At 36.4% G+C, this 19301-nt stretch overlaps 1 protein-coding gene across 1 annotated transcript in view; it reads right to left on the reverse strand.

Moving 5' to 3' along the window:
* The window catches only part of TENM3 (teneurin transmembrane protein 3), a 388381-nt gene that overhangs the window by 133667 nt on the left and 235413 nt on the right, over positions 1-19301 (reverse strand). The window contains exon 4 of the mRNA XM_050895382.1: positions 7472-7709. Coding sequence (XP_050751339.1) covers positions 7472-7709 — 238 coding nt within the window. The remainder of the gene's footprint in view (positions 1-7471; positions 7710-19301) is intronic.

A 19301-nucleotide genomic window follows, 5' to 3' on the forward strand; every position in this document is an offset into this window, starting at 1 on the left:
CCTTCTGGACTACTCCATCCACCCATTTGCATACCCTCTTCCTAACCCTTTTGTGCCCAGCCATTTCCAGTTTTCTCCTCTCCACTCCTGGCTTCTCCCACTCTTAAATTTAATTCACTATGCCTTTATAACAACCTGACCTCTTTTAAACTCAGCTCTCCTGAACTTTTTCCCCAACAGATGACAAAAATCCCCAGCCAACCTCCTTGCAAAGAATTCTTACTTAAATACAACAGGAAGTTTTCAAACCCCTACACTGCAAAAATATGAAATTTTCAGAACATGAGGAGATTCTATAGAAATAGAAAATGCTAGGAAGCTTTATCTATAAGAAATATAAATATGGTCATTCGCTGATAGTGAATCTTACTTTTTTCCCAGATTTTAACATCTAGGTAACTTGGGGAGAGGACTACCATGTTAGGTAAAAGAAAAACAGACTTTTTACTTCAAACTAAGCTGATTTTTCAACATGTAATACTAATGTATGTTTACACATTAGAGAAAAGAATAGTGGTACCAAGTAAAGCCAACAGTACATACCATTAAAACACTTCGAGATTTCCAGCTGTCTTATGATAATTAATGCACTGTGCACAAATCTCTGAAAGCTATAAACAACTATTCTTTAGGTCTAGGCCTATGAATCATTAGAATTTCTATGCAAAATGTCTATTTCTATTATCATTATTAACACTAAAATTGTCAAATTCATTAGATTAATATTCTTTCCGTAAGCCATACAAACTAAGAAATAGTATATCATAATGTAACACACGCATGACATGAAAACAAAGAAACAAATATATAATGATTCTAGCTGTGACACAGTATGTTAGTGAGGTTGATAAACTGAATCTTCATGCTGATAGCATGTTGTAGTCTCAAATCTATTATGCTTTGGAACTGATGTGTTATTATCTCTGGACAACTTTCACACCAGGAGATGATCCCTGCTAGCATAATTTTAAAAATGAAGGGATTACAAACAAGATAAATTTCATTGTATTGTTACCTGAATTAGTATCAACTAACAGCAATTTCATGTAACATAGTCCATTTGCCAAAATACTTGCATTTGGTGGTCCCATTACAAACATATAAAGCATAAACCAGGCATGGTTCTATTAACTCTACTTCAGCAATTATGCATCTGAATCAGTATTGTATGGTAATTGGTCTACAGGGAACAACAATATTTGGTTTTGTTCTTTTTTAATACAGTATGCTTTCATTTTTACTTTAAAGAAAATATATTAGCATCTTCTGGTAAATATCTGCAGTATCTTTGAGTTTGCTGATAGTGATTAACTAATTGAATTTAACATACCATTCTCTTCCTGCTGTTGATTTCAATTTGTGATTTGCTAAGTGAAAGTTTAACAGTTTTTGGAACACAAAGCAGATCAATATACAGTGTCAATATATTTTACAGATTAATTAGTTATTAATGGGCAGATGCAGATCTCTTCATTTAATCAAATAGCACCTTATCCCTTTTATAATGTTAAGAGTTACAATTAGCAAAACAGAATTTGGACATAAAGGTCTGATTTTTACCATAGTATAAACAAAAAAAGAAAAGGTAAATTTATGATTAATGATTACTAAAATTTAGCATACTGTGCCGATTAACAGGCTGGAACTCATTAGAAACGGTACTGCTTTGTCAGGGTTTTTTGTGTGTGGATCAGAAACCAAGTATACTGATTTGGCATAAGAATGCCAAAACATAGTTCAAATAAAAGACAGATATTAATGACAAAGATAAGTAGATATGGAACAGTTCTGTAATATAAATTTTATTTAAACAAATTGAAATATTAATTTGTTTTGAACTCTATTTCCAGTTATGTATTTATCAGCAGTTCCGACTTCAACCTAGCTGGTAAAAAATATTACAGATTAGATATACAATTCTTAACTTCTTTGATTGGTCATTCCTTACGCTATATTAATATGTCATTATTTCTAAAACAAACATTTGCTAAGTAATAAATACATTACAAACTAAGAATCAGATCTGGCAAGTGTGTAATCATGCAAATAGTTTGCCACAGCTTGCAGAATCAGGCCATAGAGAATTAATACAACCTCAACTGCACTCTTACTTTCTTAAGTGAAAGCAAACAAGATTTGGCAGTCAAAGTTTAACATTTTGTATTTACCACGAGTCAGTATGACAAATTATTTAAAGTATAATTTTTAAAAAATCAGATATAAAGATGAGGAAGTCTGTCCCGGATGTTTTTGACTACTGTAACCAAAATTTTTTTTTTAAATCACATTTTGTCTTCTGTGTCAACAGTTAGCATCATGCAAACACTTAGAGTCACATACCCATAACTGCTATCGTGATATGTTGGAGAAAACACATCCATCTCTATAAGGTTGTCATGACCATTTGCAAGGACTGCTTGATTTCCTAATTCTCTATACACAAAGATACAAAAAGATGAAATTAGAGTGGCAATTTCAAATTAAAGAATGGGATGATCCCGCAAAAAGAATATACTAATTCTGTTCATAACTTTCTTTTTCCACAGATGTGCAAAACTGCAACTGCATTTTGAACATGGGATTTATCTGCCTTCCATGCCGTCCTCTGAACTGCGTGCTGGATTGTAACTTGAAGACACGGTGTTAGAAGGCTACCATTAGGTGGTCACTACCCTTTGGTGATCCCTTATTCATGTGCAAGTCCTTGAATAAAATTCCTGGCTGCTGCCCATGGCAAGACAGGCTTAAGGACTGAACAGTGCATAGTGGGGGATGTCGTTTACTTGATGAGGCTGGACCAGATATGAAGTAATAAAAGTGAACTGAGACTATTAAAAGACAGTCTCTTGCTGGCTATCTGGCACAGCCAGGCAGCCAGAAAATATGCAGAGGGCTGGCTATCAGAGTGAGTGGAGATCTCATGTTCTGCAAACGACACTGCACAGCAGCAGCGGAGGGAAAGGAAGGACCACAGAAGGACCACTCTGGCACTCTCAGGGAATGGCGAGAAAACGAAGGGGGAGAAACAAAGCTAGGCACTATTATTTTGTTTAGAACTGCATATTTCTTTTGTCCTACCTAAAACAGGAAAAGATTAGTTTTGGAAAAAAAAAATTGGGGCCATGCTTGCTTCAATGGCTGCACATCTTTGAAGAGGGGAATGATAAACTCAGGGAATACTGTGCAAATACTGGACTATCAGTGCTTGCCTAAGAGACAGGGGATGAAATACACAGTGTGGTCAAATTTCAAGTATTCATGGTGACAGCAAGGGACTTTTGAGCAGGAGGGATGCTAGAGAGATCAAGCAACAATCTAAAGTAAGACACTCTTGACACCAAGGGAAGCTTCTAAGCATACGGGCCCAGTGTGCTAGGACTGAAACACAGATGCTTGGTGAGCACCTGACTGCGTGAGAATGTCAAAAGAAAACAGAACTTTTTTATTCAACTTTAGTCTTTAAAAACAATACGGGTTGTTTGACTTAATGAACATGTCTACATGTGTATATACTGACCCCATAATTACGGCACGTCAATCTTTAAAAATGCATTCATGCTTTCAGCAATCTAAGTAAAGTAGAGTCCTGTTTCCTCAACTTGCAGACCAGCAATGTGGCATGCCCACAATGATACATAGTGTCTTCAGAAGAGCAGGACTTGAACTTCAACCTCAGTTTCTGCATTTATTTTGTACCATGCCTTCTCAATATAAGTAACATGTCTAATCAAGTCCATGTGTGAAAACCTGGAAGACTTACAGAATGGAACAATTTTGAATTTGATTAAACCAGGCACTGTTTTAGTGGGTGGAATGCGTAAAATAGCTGCTTTGAGCAGACTTTAACCTCCTGCAACACTGTGCTTTTGCAGACAATCAATCAGCCTCTACACAAATTGATTTAAGACTTCCCTGGAAACTATCAACACCCTTTCCACACCTTAATCAATACTGAAGGTGCTAGCTTCATTGGCAATTCACCCCAATAAAGACATATGGGTACATTCATCACACTTTAGGAGTTTCTAAAATCTTCGCATTCTAAAATGAAGTTTGGATCAAGCTTGCAGAATGGTTTTGAAATAACACATTCTAGGAATTGTTTTGTCTGTACCACTTCTGAGGTATTCTAGTACTTTAATTAAATCCTTCAAAATGCTGAAATATTTTCTAGCCATCAAGTATTTCTTCAACCAGTTCCCTCTTTCTTCTCAGTAAAATTAGTAGATAAGTAACTGAATACAGTGATGTTCCTACCCACTCTATTTTTAAGTATAAGTTAGGTATAAGAGAAGACTAAGCAGTATCAGTATAGACTATGAAAAACATGTTAGTTTCTTGGTTAGTTTCTATAAAAAATTCACAGTCCATCATACAAAATACAGCCATCTTTCAAAAAATGAGGTATTTTATACAGCAAATCAAGTTAGAAAAAGCAAAGTTCTTCTTTGATTCACTGACAGTTTAGCACAGATTCTGAATAAAGTTACATAATATTCTCAGAGATTTATTCCTTGACTGGAATATGTAAATTTCCCCTTGCTGACAAATTTATCATAGACATTCAATGCCTAAAATTAATGAAATGTTGCCTGAGAAATGCACTAAGAGATGTTACCAGTTTACTTTTATCAACAGATTTACGAATTCTAACATACTTTCCCTCTGCACATCTCTAACACACATATTGAATGTGCATTAGAAAAATTCTGCACATTCAAATATTTAACAGAGAAAGCATTTAAAGAAGTGATTTACTAAGTATTTTTAAATATCAGTAATTTAGATCCTACTGGAATGCAAAGCCATGAGAATGTAACTAATGATCCTGGTGCTCAAGAACTCATTACTAAAACTAGTAGGTGAATAAAAACTTAAAGACCAATGGTAATAAAAAACCTACTAATATTTAATTACTTAATCATAATTTATAATATTCAGACACCTGACATGTAGTCTTGCATTTGCGTGATTTTGGCTGTCCAACCAGTAATTCAAACAACAAAATGGGAAGTTATTCAATATAGTCCTGCTTTTTTATTTCTTCAAAAGTTAATATTGTTCTATGGTGCTGGCTTCTCCAGCAGATCAATGCTTCTACAGCTGAACCTAACTTGCAGCAGGTTGGGGAAGAGTCAAATAGTAAAGATCATTAAATGTCCAATGAAAAGGTCCTGCAGTCTGCAGGAAATCTGCAGGAAATATTTTCTGTCTTGCTTTTGTTTTTTTTTAAAATATAGATTTTACTGAGCCCCAATAGAGTGAAGACAATTTCTGCCACTGCTCAGTAACCCCATTGTCATTTAAAGATGGCATCAAAGATGAAAGAAGCACTCATGTAATCCAAGTTACAGTTTTAGGCTCTCACAAAATTTCAAGCGAAGAGTCTTCTTATATTTAAAAAACCATAAATTGGAATTTGTTGGATGTTATTGATCTGTCACCTCACAGTTCATTCATTCAACCAGTAACAGCAATGCTTTACACAAAAGTATTAACTCTACACAGAGCCAAATTGCAGAATATTCTGTTAAATATACAACTGAATTCAATATTATGAAATATATATTTCGAAGTCACTTCCATTACTACTGCAAAACAACAGGGACTACAATCTCCCCCAGGCTTTGCAAATACATGCCTCTCACCTACATGCACATACACAAAAACAGCCTATTCACTATCCAGCTACACATGACAGCAAGTTGTATGTCATTTTTATGCCACCCATCACCAATATGAGCCTACAGAGATAGAAAGATAGCTATGTATATATGCTGACATTCACATTCTGTACCTCTAAATGGCCGTCATCTAAGTCAGATAAAAAGAGTTGGGGGCGGGGGGGGGAGCTATGAGCATAAGCTAAAATATTGCCAAAGAGGAAATAAACTTTCTTTCAGGCTGAGAAAAGGATGAAGGATGAGACCTATCACAAAGTTGTTAATATAGTTGAAACTGAGCCTAAGAATCACACTCGGTAGGGAACCTTAACCAAAAAGGGAAAAATCAATGACAAATAAGATGGGTTCTTCACCTCCAGAGTTCCAACCAAGTGAGACTATTAGAGAAACTACAGTAGGCTCTGTCAGTTTTTTATGTGAAATTTTCACATTTCAGCTCATTCACAAGTGTTCAAAACTTGAACTTGAATACCCTTACCTTTTCATCAGGAACATATAAAAGATTAAAAGATTCTACTCGGCAAAAAATATTTACTCCAGGTTGGAAGTGGTATTCTCATTCAAGTCCTATGTCTTTTTCTTTATAAACACAATAAAAATATATTTGGCAATAGAAGCAAACATCAAAGGCCTTACCCATCTACTGAAGATCAACCAGTGTCTGGAAAATGTCAAACATCTTATTCCCACTACAAACTTATCTGTTCTATAAGAAAACTCTTTTTTAATGTACTAAATTGTCTGAGTATGATGATGAAATCCCTTCAGTGGAATCCTATTCCACAGTGTCTATACAGGAGGATCCAAGAAAACTGGGAAGAGGAATAGCCATTCCCAACAGCCTGACAGAAGAGTTGCCTGAAACATCTATGGGGACAAAACTACCTAACAGAGGATCTTAAGATCATGTATGTTTTAAATTAGTCAAAATCAGCTGGACTATCTTTACTCTGCTACAAAACATAATTTACAGGGATTCAAAGAATGAACTGAAGGGATTTCATAAACATTTTCAAGAATTACTGTCAGCTTCAATATAGTTGTAAATGCTCAGTTTGATGACTAAATTGGAATATTATGGCTTTCGTTAATAAAAAATTAGTGCTGATTAAGTGTTACATGAGTATTAATTAATCACTGTAGGTAAATTCAGCTCTGTACCAGTAAGTCCTATAAAATTTTTTTATAGATCATTCTGCATCATACACCATTCTGCATCTAAAGAAGCTAGTGTCACCCTTTATATTAGCTGCTTCTTTCCTAGGGCCAGTTATCAATTCTAAAAGATAAAAAAGAACTAGGACAAATTTATCATTATACCAGAACTAAGTGAGTTCTTTCGTCTCACCAAATCTTAGGCAACTTTAATAAACACCTAGCCTCACATGGGTATTTTTTTAAGGGGACCAAGCACAAGAGTTAAAAAGTATTACTGAAAGTTCCTCAACATTTGATCTGTATGGCAGTATATATTTGACACATAATGTATCTGGCAAGCAAGGCAAGAAATTTCTTCCAACAGTCAAAAGTCACAAATTATGAACAGGAAGGAAAATGCTTGTCTGGAAAAATTAATATACTCTCTGAGTCCAATTACTCTGCAATAGGCATTGTAAGAGAAAAGAGTATCATTGTGTACTTTAGAGAGAAGATAAATTTTTTTAGTACTGAAAAGTTTTCAGTTTTGTGTGCTGAATGAGGGGAAATATTAGCTGCTAGTCATCTTTCATCAAGTGAAACGTTTTCTTTGGAAGTGCCACATTCTGTAGTAGTACCTAAGTAATTACCTGCTTTCCAGTGGTGCATTACTGCCAAGGACCCAGCTGTCCTGCAGCTGGACTGACTCAGGTGTGGTTTGCAGCTCGGCGGGCAAAGCAGCCGGCGGTGCCGGACTCTGATTCCTCCTATTTGTCAGTGAGTTTCTGTTAAGTGAGGTGATGGATGGGTGATGCTGTGCTGAATGTTGCTTGTGAGAAGGTGGCAAAGGCTGCAGGGTCGACTGGCCTTGGTTATTTGGAGGTTGTTCTAAGAAGAAAGAAAATTAAAGTTTGTTATACACCATCTTAGCATTTGCTACAACCAAAGCAGAATGAGAAATTCAATATAATCCTATCATCTAATATATTTGCATATTATTCTATTAGCAGACATTCAGTGACATTCTCTAAGAGCAAGTTTACCCTTGATACACCAAGTTCTAATTAATATACAACAGATGGTAAAACTGCTTTTGGTTTTAATTTCAGTTTTTTTTTTTTTAATCTGGTTTTATTAACACCTACAGAAAACAGCATCTGACAGATCCCCTAATGTGCCTTTAGATTTCAGCTTTTTTTAACAAACCAACCCTGAAATTAAATGGGTAATTTCAGTAGAACACAAAGGTTTTCGAAATGCATATAATCCCTATAATTATTTAATGGAGTTTTTTAAGCTTTATTTAACTGCAATAAATTATTACAAGCTAGTTGCTAAACAGCAGTAGACTACTCTAGTTTAGTGCATTTCAAATAAGGCAGATCTGCACTATGATCTGCTAATAGATGCTAAGTATTCTTTAGCAGAAGGTCACTCTGTGAAGCAGATGTTGCTTCATGGATATTTAACAGACTGAATCACATCTGATTACAACGTCAGAAGACTCATATACTTAATGACCGTCACATCCATTAGAACACACACAGAACAGATTTTCCAATTTCACACTATGCAATATAACTACAGTTTGGAGTAAGTCACAGGTGATCAGAGAGTCAGGCCATCAAAACAAAAGGAAATATTTTTTGACTTAACCAAAGCACACAACACCCATAAAGCTTAAAACCAAAACCTCAAACCAGCAAAACCCACAATCAAATACCTCCATCAATGCTAGGTTTTAACAATCTGTTCTGTAAAATCAGTAGTAAATAAGTCAGAAATAGAAGAGAAACCTTGCCATACAACATAATGAACACAAAATTCAAAAAACTTCAAGACACTTCATTTATCATGATTTAGCAATGACTGATGACACTTAAAAATGTAACACTTAACAATATGTAATTCAAATTGCTATCTATTTCCTAAACTAATGTAGCAGAACATACCTAATAATATAAATGCAAGTCTTAAGCAGAGCAGAAGATACAGGGCCTGCCCTTTGCTCACAGTGTAAATGCTTTCACGTAGTTTTTAAATGAGTTGTTTGATCTTCATAAGCAATTCCCTGTTTGGAACTGGTTATAACTGCAAATTGTTACAAACCCAATAATACTACCTTGGTACAGAGAACACAGGAAAAGTATTTCTGTTGAAACAGATGTTTCCAACAACTTCCAGGTGACTACTATAAAAGTAACTTAACAGTGAGTAATTTCTCATGTTGTGAACGTAAGAAAATTTGAGAATGTTAAGGAATAGACATGCTAAGCTTAAACAGCAAATCCAGCCTTTGGAATAATTTCCTTTCCGAGAACCCCATTCTCCTTTCCAGTTCTCTGTGTGGTCAATATGACTTTTGTCACAAACAACAGCAATGCTGAATCTGTCATTAAAATAATGACAGCATTTACATTGCCAATAAGGTTTTCAACACCAAATGCCTAATACATTAATGAAAAATTACCTTCCATGAAGGATACAACTGATCAGCTTTGTCTTCACCAACACCGACACAAAGGGTGTCACTGAACGTGATTACAATCACTATCAAGGCCTTCAAGCCACATTTCAACAAGCCAGCTAAAGGAAAGTTAACAGACTAATACTAGCAAAGACTTTTTCCCATGTCTACTTAAAATTTTACCTGATTTAGATTACAAGCTATTTATTGGCTGGCGCAGAATTAACTGTGGCCCTATATTTTATAATACGTAGGTGTATGTGTATATATAAATATACATGTCTGTAAATATTTATGTACGTGCCTGTGTAAATATATGTATGTATAGATGATTAATGACACGACAGAAAAAAATTACAAGTGAAATTAAATAATTTTCATTAATTTTTTTTTCATCAGATAAATTACTTAATCCAAACTGTCTTAAGGACCTGACTTCTTGTATTTGTTATACTCTTTTTTGACTCTCCTACTTGCCTGGCCTTGTGGAACAGTGTTGCCATGATCAGTGCAACACCGTCCTCCTCTGCAGCTCCTACCGGCTGAAACATTATTTTGACATCCCTCTTCTTCATTAATTTCTCTTCTCATTTAAAATCTCAGCTGAAAATCAATCTTTTAACCTATCATTTTTAGTACTAAAGATCTTGCACCATCCTCTGCTAAAGACAAAGCAGAGGATAAAAGAATGTTGTTCTCTTGCACAAAGGAGGGTGTGAGTAAGGGGGCTATACCAGGCCTGCAGGCTTGTCTCAGGTAGATGTCAGACCTTCCCACACACTCTACCAGCGAGGAAGAGAGATAGTAAAGGCTGTATAAAGGATATTTATGCACTCCCCAAATAAATGCATAGATCTAGTAAGTTCACCGATAACATGCTGGAGGAGTGAAACTGTATTCCTCAGCCCACAGGCAAGCTACTCAGGCCACTGTTTGGGATTTAGATTATTCCCCCAACAATTTACTATGAACCTACAAAGCCCTTCTGCTATATAACATATAAACGTTACTGACAATGGAACTACAGAGTAACATATGAAATAAATTAAGAGTTGCAAGATGAGCTTGTAACCATAAGGCGCAGGCTAGAAGGGAGCTAGAAGAGCACAGCAAGTGCAACTTCGCAAAGATCACATGTCCTTGAAGCCCACTGTCTCTCTCCATAGGATGCTGCCAGGTGACATTTTTTAGTGTCTGAGGGTGACTTCAACTGGCAGGGAATCTACAGCCTCCACAGAATCAGAAATGCCTGAAAAATCTGGAATTATTTATTCTTCTTCTAATTGTGCAAGAGCTACAGGTAAGAATTGAGCCTAAGAAGATTAGATTTTCCATAAATCAATAGAGTTAAAATCTATATTCCTCTAAATTTCCTCAGTCCTATATTGTCGTTTTGAATGAGAGATCACTGAGGACTGCTCTTTCTATCTTTTCTTCAACCTGACAGATTTCCTGAAGCCACAGTTCTTCTGATTGCCACGCAATTTCTAACAGAAACTTCAATCTTGCACCACTGATTTGTGAGGAAGATATAATCATCACAACAGTCATGTTTTGAATGCTGTTCTTAAGCCAGAGTCAGATTCCCTTTCTTCACTCCTCTTTTAAGGAGTTAATAGCTAGAGAACAGCTTTCAGTATTACTGTGACTTTCGCACAAAGCTATCAGTCTTACGTAGTAACTAAGCCTCTCGACATCCCTGTGATGCTATGAATATATTCTCATTGCACATGCAGGGAAACTGAGGCATATATGTTAAGTGATTCACACAGGTCTCCTGAGAAATCAGCATCACAGCCAGAAAAGTACTGGTTTTTTGCTTTTCAGAATTAAGGAACTGATAAAGACAGTGGGAGTTTCATGACACAGATACATATTTCATGAGCTCTGCAACACTGGAGACTACTCCTGGTGAAAATACTCCTGCATGTGCCACAATGGCCAGTATCAAGACCCTGTAACTCCTCCTCCTTCTCTATCAATCAGCTTGTTGGAAAGTGGGAATCCTAGAGGGAAACAGTTCTTCCCTTCTTGGTGAAAAGATCAACTTGGGACTTGGCCAGGGCCCTCAAAACAACCCACTTATTAGAAATTTCCTTCTTATAGACTATCAGGAAGAAGAAAAAGATCAGAAATCTGATAAAGTGCAATTGTGTCGAAATACTTAAAAACTATTGCAGAAAGCTACAGTTGCTTTGCTTTAAGTTGGATTTTAAATGCTATCCTAATTGATTTAATCTAAATGGGAATGTCCGGTTTACACTAAAAATAAGCAGGTATAGGTACAGGTGGACTTATGTCTAAAAATGGGAAGTTTTAATTAAAACTTTCTTGTTCGGTCTAGACCTTAGTGACTGTAGAGCAATCCCATTCATCTTAAAGAGAAGATTTCTGCAGCAAGAAGCAAATGTAAATTGGCCCAGCAACCAGCCTGTGCATTCAAGTTGTTCAGGTGCAACAAAAAAAGCCCCACGTTTTTGAGGCATTTGCTGCATAAGCCAGCATCAGATAATTATGCATGCGAACATATGTACAGAACTTGGAAAAGTCACAAGAAATCGGGTAGAAAGCTGTCTTACTACAGTTACATGAATTTTTCAAAACATACTTAAATTGTTATTTACCCTAGGGAACCACAGTGAAGCAAAGCAGCCATTTCAATTGTAAAGGTAAATTACATGCACTCTGTAGCCTTTCACAAAACCTTTTTCTTTTTCAAAAGTAATTTACATTTAATTAATTTTATCATTTAATTGTTACAGAATTTGAACAGCATATGAAAGAATACAGAAAAATGCATATGTGGAAGGAAAAAGTAAGGAGAGAGATTTATGATAACTACTGCCATTTGGGGGAAAGGGGTTAATTCAGAAAGAGAAAAGCAGACCAAGTATCCATGAAAAAAAATAATTTGTTGCACATTTTGTGTGATAGCCTTTCTATAACAGACAGATCACTGAGACCTGTCAGGTGGCTACTCATCTAGGAAAAAGAGGTGATTTCCATTTGATAAGGATTAGGCTTTTTAATAGTGTATAATTAATGTTAACTTTGAGTTTCCATGACAAACACAAAAGTGAAGACTTCCATTATGATATAAACATTTCAAATGTGAACATAATTCAATATCTATGTCTGAGAGAGTCTTAACTCTTTCTAGTCAGGTTGCTCCTTTTCTCCTCTCTCTTTAGAAGAGTCTCTGCCATGGTAAAGCAAATATCCACTATACCAGAAGTAAGCAGCTGGAGTACACTGAATGTTTTAGAGAACTGGTAACAAAAAAGATAACCTTTCATTTCCAGGTCCCTGGTCTGCTAGCCCTTGATTGCTAGCAGTCAAAAGTAATTTCCATAAGAACTGATTTGATTTCCTCAATAACACACTTTGATGGACTTGAAATTTTACCTAATTGACACATGGACATTTCTCCAAAAGTACTCTAAGCAGAAGTAGGATTTACCTTGGAAATCCCTGCAAATTGAAGAGAGTAGGCATTATGACTTAATTATTCCTAGAGCTCCCAAAGGAGCTTTTTTTTTTTTTTTTTTTTTTTTTTTTTTTTTAAAGTCCCTGCTTACGAAGGGGTAAGATAGGCTACCGGTACCGCTACGGCCAGGGCTTCAGTGATTCTGCAGGCAAGTAAAACCACTCATTCCGGAAGTCTCTGGTCTGGGAGTACCTTTCATGAGAAGCTGTATTTAATTAATGAAAACAAAAAGGTTATGGGTTTAGAGAAAAATTGCATACTTAAGTGTTCATTTGTAATTAGGCAGATCTGTCTTTTGAATGAACCACTGCTTCAGTGTACTTTCTCTGCCAAGGTGTGCAAGACTCAGTTTCCTTTCTGATCATTTACTACAAGCTACAGTGGCAACCCAAGATAACTTGCTGTACGTACTCGTTTTGTGGTTAATCCCAAGTATTTTTTTAATCTCATCCATGTCCAAATTGGCTCTGCCCTGCCAACTGCTTTAAGGATCCAAACCACACACTCAACCCAAGGAATGAGGTGACAAAGTGCCTACCACCATAGGAGGGCCCTTTCACTCTGATTTGTTGTCAGCCTGCAGTATCCTTTTCTGCTTGCTTTACAATTAATGGACATACAGATGGAAACAGAATTAACCCACAGCCATTGCTGCTGACTTCCTCTTGAAGCACTCTGTGCTTCTGCACTAGCTACATGGTGACAAGAATGTGGAGAAGTGACAAAGACACTTTGATCAAGATATGCATCTTGTGTGTGTGTGTGTGTATACTATTATAATATAAAATGGGAAAAAGTCATACAAGTAGCTTGATCAAAGTGGGCCAATGTTTGTCTCCTCATCGGTACACTGCCTGTAGGGTCTGACAACCTGTCAAGCTACCCGGGAGTGAGAAACTACCAGTGAATTTAATTGCAGGATATGCTCTGAAAGACTGCATTGCCTTGCTTATGCATCCCAAGTTTGGAAGAAATGATAAAGAAAACCTGAATTTTGTTATTCACATTACGCATTTTTCTTTAAATCTCAACATTATTTTACTTTTTAAAATGAAATAAAGACTTCTGCTGTGAAAGGGAAGAAAGACTTATTTGATTGTGGAGAAACTCAAAATGGTCTCATGGTGCACGTGGTAAGTGTCTGTCTAAGATCTACCAGATGACAAGAGGAGAGAAGTAGCTGGAGCTCCCTGGAGGGCAGTAGGATAGTCCCTAACATGTAACATTGGTATTTTAAACCACAAAATACATGTTGATAATTTCCTATACCCTATCATATAAGGAAGCTGTTCTTTACCAGTTAAATATACACTGGAAGACAAAGAAATGAGTCATGCACAAAAAAATGCAATCTTTAGAAACTGAAGAAAAAATATTTTTACTAATGTCTTTCAGTTGTGTCTTTCAGATGTCCTATCTACAGCAGTGTTACTTCAGGTTAAAGGTACACCTGTAACTTTGTCTTTCCATTTTGCAACCATTTAGCAAAGTATTTCCCCTCACCAACTTCATCCTGATAATATCTGTGCATGCTCAGCTCTGTTTTATAGTTCAGTTCTCCATAATGTTTTAGAAATCTTACTGCAGCAAACAGAAATGATCAGTTACTAACAGTCTTTTCACAAAAACTTTGTAAAGTATATGAACTGAACTTTAAACTTACTTGAAAGGCAGAATTTTTTGTCCCTGGTATTTTTAGAATAAACAAGCTAAAAAGCTATATACCCTATATGATATGTGACCCTGTGAAGATAGATAAAATAACTTTCTGTTTTATGGCATTTACTTTGAAAATCTGATTAAGATAGATGTCTCTAGTTCGTAATTCTTCAATGTCATGTTGTCATAGTTCCCATCAGCAAGATGCTTTAAAGGCTTTCGATTAATATTGCATGCCAGAACTGAAATTACATCCTTTGTCGTTTAGTTCTTAATGGTGCAAGTGATATCTATCAAGTAGTGTTTTATGAAGCATGTGTGATTTTTATTACAGGCTGTTTTCACAAATCTTTTTCAGGTTTCATGAAGACTGTTCATGGTTCACAACAAATATGTCCTGCCAAATCATGCCAATTCTCAAATGCAAAATAAAACTTGGATTTTTCAGTGAGGTTAATCAACATAAGAAAACTCTTCCTTAATTTAAATCTGTATCTGATCATCTTAATTAGCAATGCAAAAATATTACTGTAAGCTCCTCAACTCTGCATAAGAACTATATAGTGAAAAAAACCCAAACAACAACATATGTAATCATGTATTATTTTCACAAGTAACAGGCTATATTTGCCAAATCTTATAAGTGCCTTAATTTTTAAAATGGAGGTGACACACAGATAAATCAGAAGATGCAACATTCCCCCGTAATCCAAGTACAACAGAGATTTTCATTTGCAGCATCCATCTTTGTAAAACAAGATGCATATAGTTAAAACTTCTTCAATTTACTGGAAACCAGATAGTTAGGGGCAGTTGAGAAGGAATCTTAGGGTTGGTTATTTTTGGTCAACCTGCCGTTTAAACAAAAACGTGCAAAGTCAATAAAACTTAAGTCTTAGAGGACACATGAACAGAACATATTTTTCAAATATTTTTTTGTCCAAAGACATAAAGAGCTTTCTCTTGATACCTAAGAGAGTATGGCAAATACACTGCAGGAAGAAATACTGCCCGTTGAGAAGAAAGCGGGCATTTCTTCCACAGATGGTGGTGAAAAGAAAAATCTGAGGATTTACTTCTGAAAGGTTTATTAAATGTTGTTTTCACTCTCTGTTGTTCACTGTGGGAACTGAACCAGCTCACTTTTAAAACATTTTTTCCATTAGCTGGAATCGATTCTCAAAGCATTCCAACATATCCACCTCCAGTGTGCAACCGCTCCATTAACCCCTTCAATACATATGTAACATGTGGTCAATACTACGGCAGGCAAAATCTGTTTAATTTAAATACCATATAGTGATACATGCCTTCTTGTCCATGGTACCATATAAGAGACCGGCTAACAGAAGGTAGTTACAAAAGCATACGGGGTGAAAGAGCTCAGGTTGGGAGAACAAATTCACCTGGATCAAGGAAAACTGATGACGATGCTGTCATCCGCAAGGCAGACATTTAAAGTAACAAAGTCAACAAACTTTGCAGATTTTCGACTGAGCTGAGGATGGCTTAATCACCTTATGAAAGCTGAAACAGAGATAAACCTGTTGGAGTGAGTCCAGAGGAAGGCCATGACATGATCAGAGGGCTGGAGCACCTCTCCTATGAAGAAAGGCTGAGAGAATTGGGGTTGTTCAGCCTGGAGAAGAAGACTCTGGGGAGACCTTATAGCAGCCTTCTAGTACCTCAAGGGGGCCTACAAGAAAGCTGGAGAGGGGCTTTTTACAGGGCATGTAGTGAAAGGACAAAGGGTAATTGCTTTAAACTGAAAGAGGGTAGTTTTAGATTAGGTGTAGGGAAGAAGTTCTTCACTGTGAGGGTGGTGAGGCACTGGGACAGGTTGCCCAGAGAAGCTGTGGATGCCCCATCCCTGGAAGTGTTCAAGGCCAGGCTGGATAGGGCTTTGAGCAACCTTATCTAGTGGAAGGTGTCCCTGCCCATGGCAGGGGAGTTGGAACTAGATGATCTTTAAGGTCCCTTCCAACCCAAACCATTCTATGATTCTATGATTTCAGCTTCAGTGAAAAAAGCTATAGTGGAACTAGTCCAGCAAACAACCTTCCTAATAGCGGCCTCTCTATCCCCAGAGAGATTTAAGAAGAAAGATGAAAAAAGAAAAGTACAGAAACACTGCTAAAGTAAATAGAAATTTAACGTGCTGGGGTAACATGATTATGCTTTACAAGAAAAAGCAATAAAAAAGGTAACATAAAACGCATGATGGTAACTATGCACACAGAATGAACTAGAAGCAACAGTGTATTTACAATCCTGCTGTCATATTATGCGAACACCATCTCCTTCCACCCCAGGCTAATCCACACTGTAGTTAGCAGGGATACTAATAGACATTATTTCTAGTCTCTTTTTAGGTCTGTGAAACCAAACAAAACTCTCCAATGGTAAAATGTCACTGACTTATTTCCAGCGATTTACCTGGAGATCAAACTGGGAAAGATGATATCATATGGTGAGAAATGACAAAAGCTTGCTCACTTGAGACGCAAAAATGACATTCAGCTTACATTATGCAGAGATTCAAAATATAATAATGCACCCTTTAGTGGTGTGCTTCTGGCCTGGCTTCCCCACAGTGGGATTCAGATGTTTTGCAGGACTGTGGGCTCAGGTGTTTTTCCCCAGGGGATAGCAGTCTCCCAGAGCAATACTCCCTGGGGCTGGGGATCACCAAGCTGATAGGCTTCACTTAAAGTCACACTTGTTTCTATTCAGAATAGACTCTTCTGCATCTTCATAAATCAGATCATCCTTCTTCCTTGTTTACAGTCAGAAGTGAGGAAAGTTATGCAGTTATTGTTAGCTTCACATAATCTTCTTCGCTGACAACTCATGGAAATCAGTGGAGAAATACATTTTGAGTTCACAAATTGAAGGCTAGCTTTTTAACCAGAGAATTCAGGTTTTCATTGAAAGAAAACAAAACATGAAACAAAAATAGAGAAGTCTTGGCTGAAAGACTTTGTAGGGGGAGGAAAAATTCAGCTCTCCAAAATGCTGACGGGGACTGGAATTAATCTGAAAAATCTTAGAGTACGTAGCCAAAACCTGCCTGTAAAACACAGGTAAAATGTGGAGTATCCCATTTCCTGCTTTGCTCATCCAGCACCTTATGTTTATACCAAATACAGACAGCCACTTAATTCTGACTGCAAAAATTATGATTTATAAATAAATGTTATGAAAAAGTACCACCATGCTTCAGCTGTAAGCTGAGTAAGTTCTATAATCCTGATTCAGGCAAAATGACTGTGTGTTAATATATATATATACACTCATTTCATACCACATGCTTAACTGGAGTGCGGTATGGATTGCGAAGTTTGATGTACGACTTCTTAATAGATTTCCTAGCATTTTCAAGTGTTAGATAATTTTGGTTCCTATCCAAAATCATTAATCCAAAGTGAGCTACAACTGTATGTTTTTCTTTGTCTTCTGATTTTATTTCTTAACACTTCCAAGAAAAACAATTTGCTAAAGCTACTTACTTTAGAAGCACAGTTACCACTGTACAGGTTAAAAACCCTCAAACTTTCAAAACCTCTAATCTGAAAAAATACACTCACTAGTCTTGATTACATAATGCTTACAGCTGACACAGCCAGTGCTGCAAAAAACCTGCCTTTCTTCCCAATAAATAAAATAGCATCTAAAGGTTCTTTTACTAATCACTAAACCTGACTTTTACTGACATATGGCTGACATTCATGAAGAAGGAGCAAACCACTAGATTTCCTCAATTCTAAGAGCCAGGGGGAAAATTCTTCACCAATGAAGTCAACTGAATTTTTGTCATGGACTTGTTAAAGTTAATGGCGCCTCTTGAACATTTTGTAAATTTACAAATCCAAAAGTAGTTTGAAAGGCCCCCAAATTAGTTCATTATAAGCGATGAAATTCTTGACCAATTTCTACATGCTCAGCCTTGCCTGGGAACACAAGGCCACACTAATAAAATCTGTGAAAGATAAGCTAGGAATGGGACAACACAATATAAAACTTCTAAGCACAAATAGGTGAGTTTGTTTCATCAGATTTGAAAGAACTCAGATAAGACGGATTCATGTTTTGCTTTGGAGGAAATGAAAAAGGAACAGGGGCAGTGAGATGAAAAGAAAACCATGGGGGAAAAAATGGTAGAATTGCACAGAAAAGAGGTTGAATGAATAATACACAGAGGAGACGCAAAAGTGAACAGCTGAGAGAAAAATTCCACAAAAAATGAGAAAGCATATACAATTTTATTAGAAAATCATAACAACCAAACTGTTATGGAAAACACAGAACTGAGATGCTTACTCTACAGCCTTGACTTTTAAAAAAGGCATTTAATCCCAGCCTCTAGAGCTAACCATAAAAATTCTTATAGACTGCAGCTTGAGCCTTAGAACAAGAGAGAAATAAAGCAGTAGGTCACCAGATGAATTTTTGTCTCCAGATGAATTAATTGATCTATCTGTTATCTAGTATAAGGAATATGCAGATCATGAAAGAGAGGAAAAGAATAGGGAACCAAGCTTCCAAAATAGCTTTTAAATACTTTTTTCTCCTAATTCTGTCAGGGAAAAGAAACGCATAAGAGGGGGAGGCCTCCACAAGAGCAAACTGAGGAACTATTGTTCTCTAATGACTTTAAATAAGCTTTTTAGGCTTACATGTGAATTAGTTTTACTCGTCCTCCTTATGTTTAAAAAAAAAAAACCACAACCCTCTTGATTTTAGTAAGATATTATTCTATTCTAATGACAATCAAGTCTAGTTAGGTATCAATCAAAAGAACAAATCAATTGCAAAAGAGTTCTTAAAAGATGTTCTGGGTTTCCAGTACAGTTGCTTCCCTTTTCAG

The sequence above is a fragment of the Gymnogyps californianus genome, chromosome 4 (assembly GCF_018139145.2).
Source record: "Gymnogyps californianus isolate 813 chromosome 4, ASM1813914v2, whole genome shotgun sequence".
In the NCBI taxonomy this organism is placed as follows: Eukaryota; Metazoa; Chordata; class Aves; order Accipitriformes; family Cathartidae; genus Gymnogyps; species Gymnogyps californianus.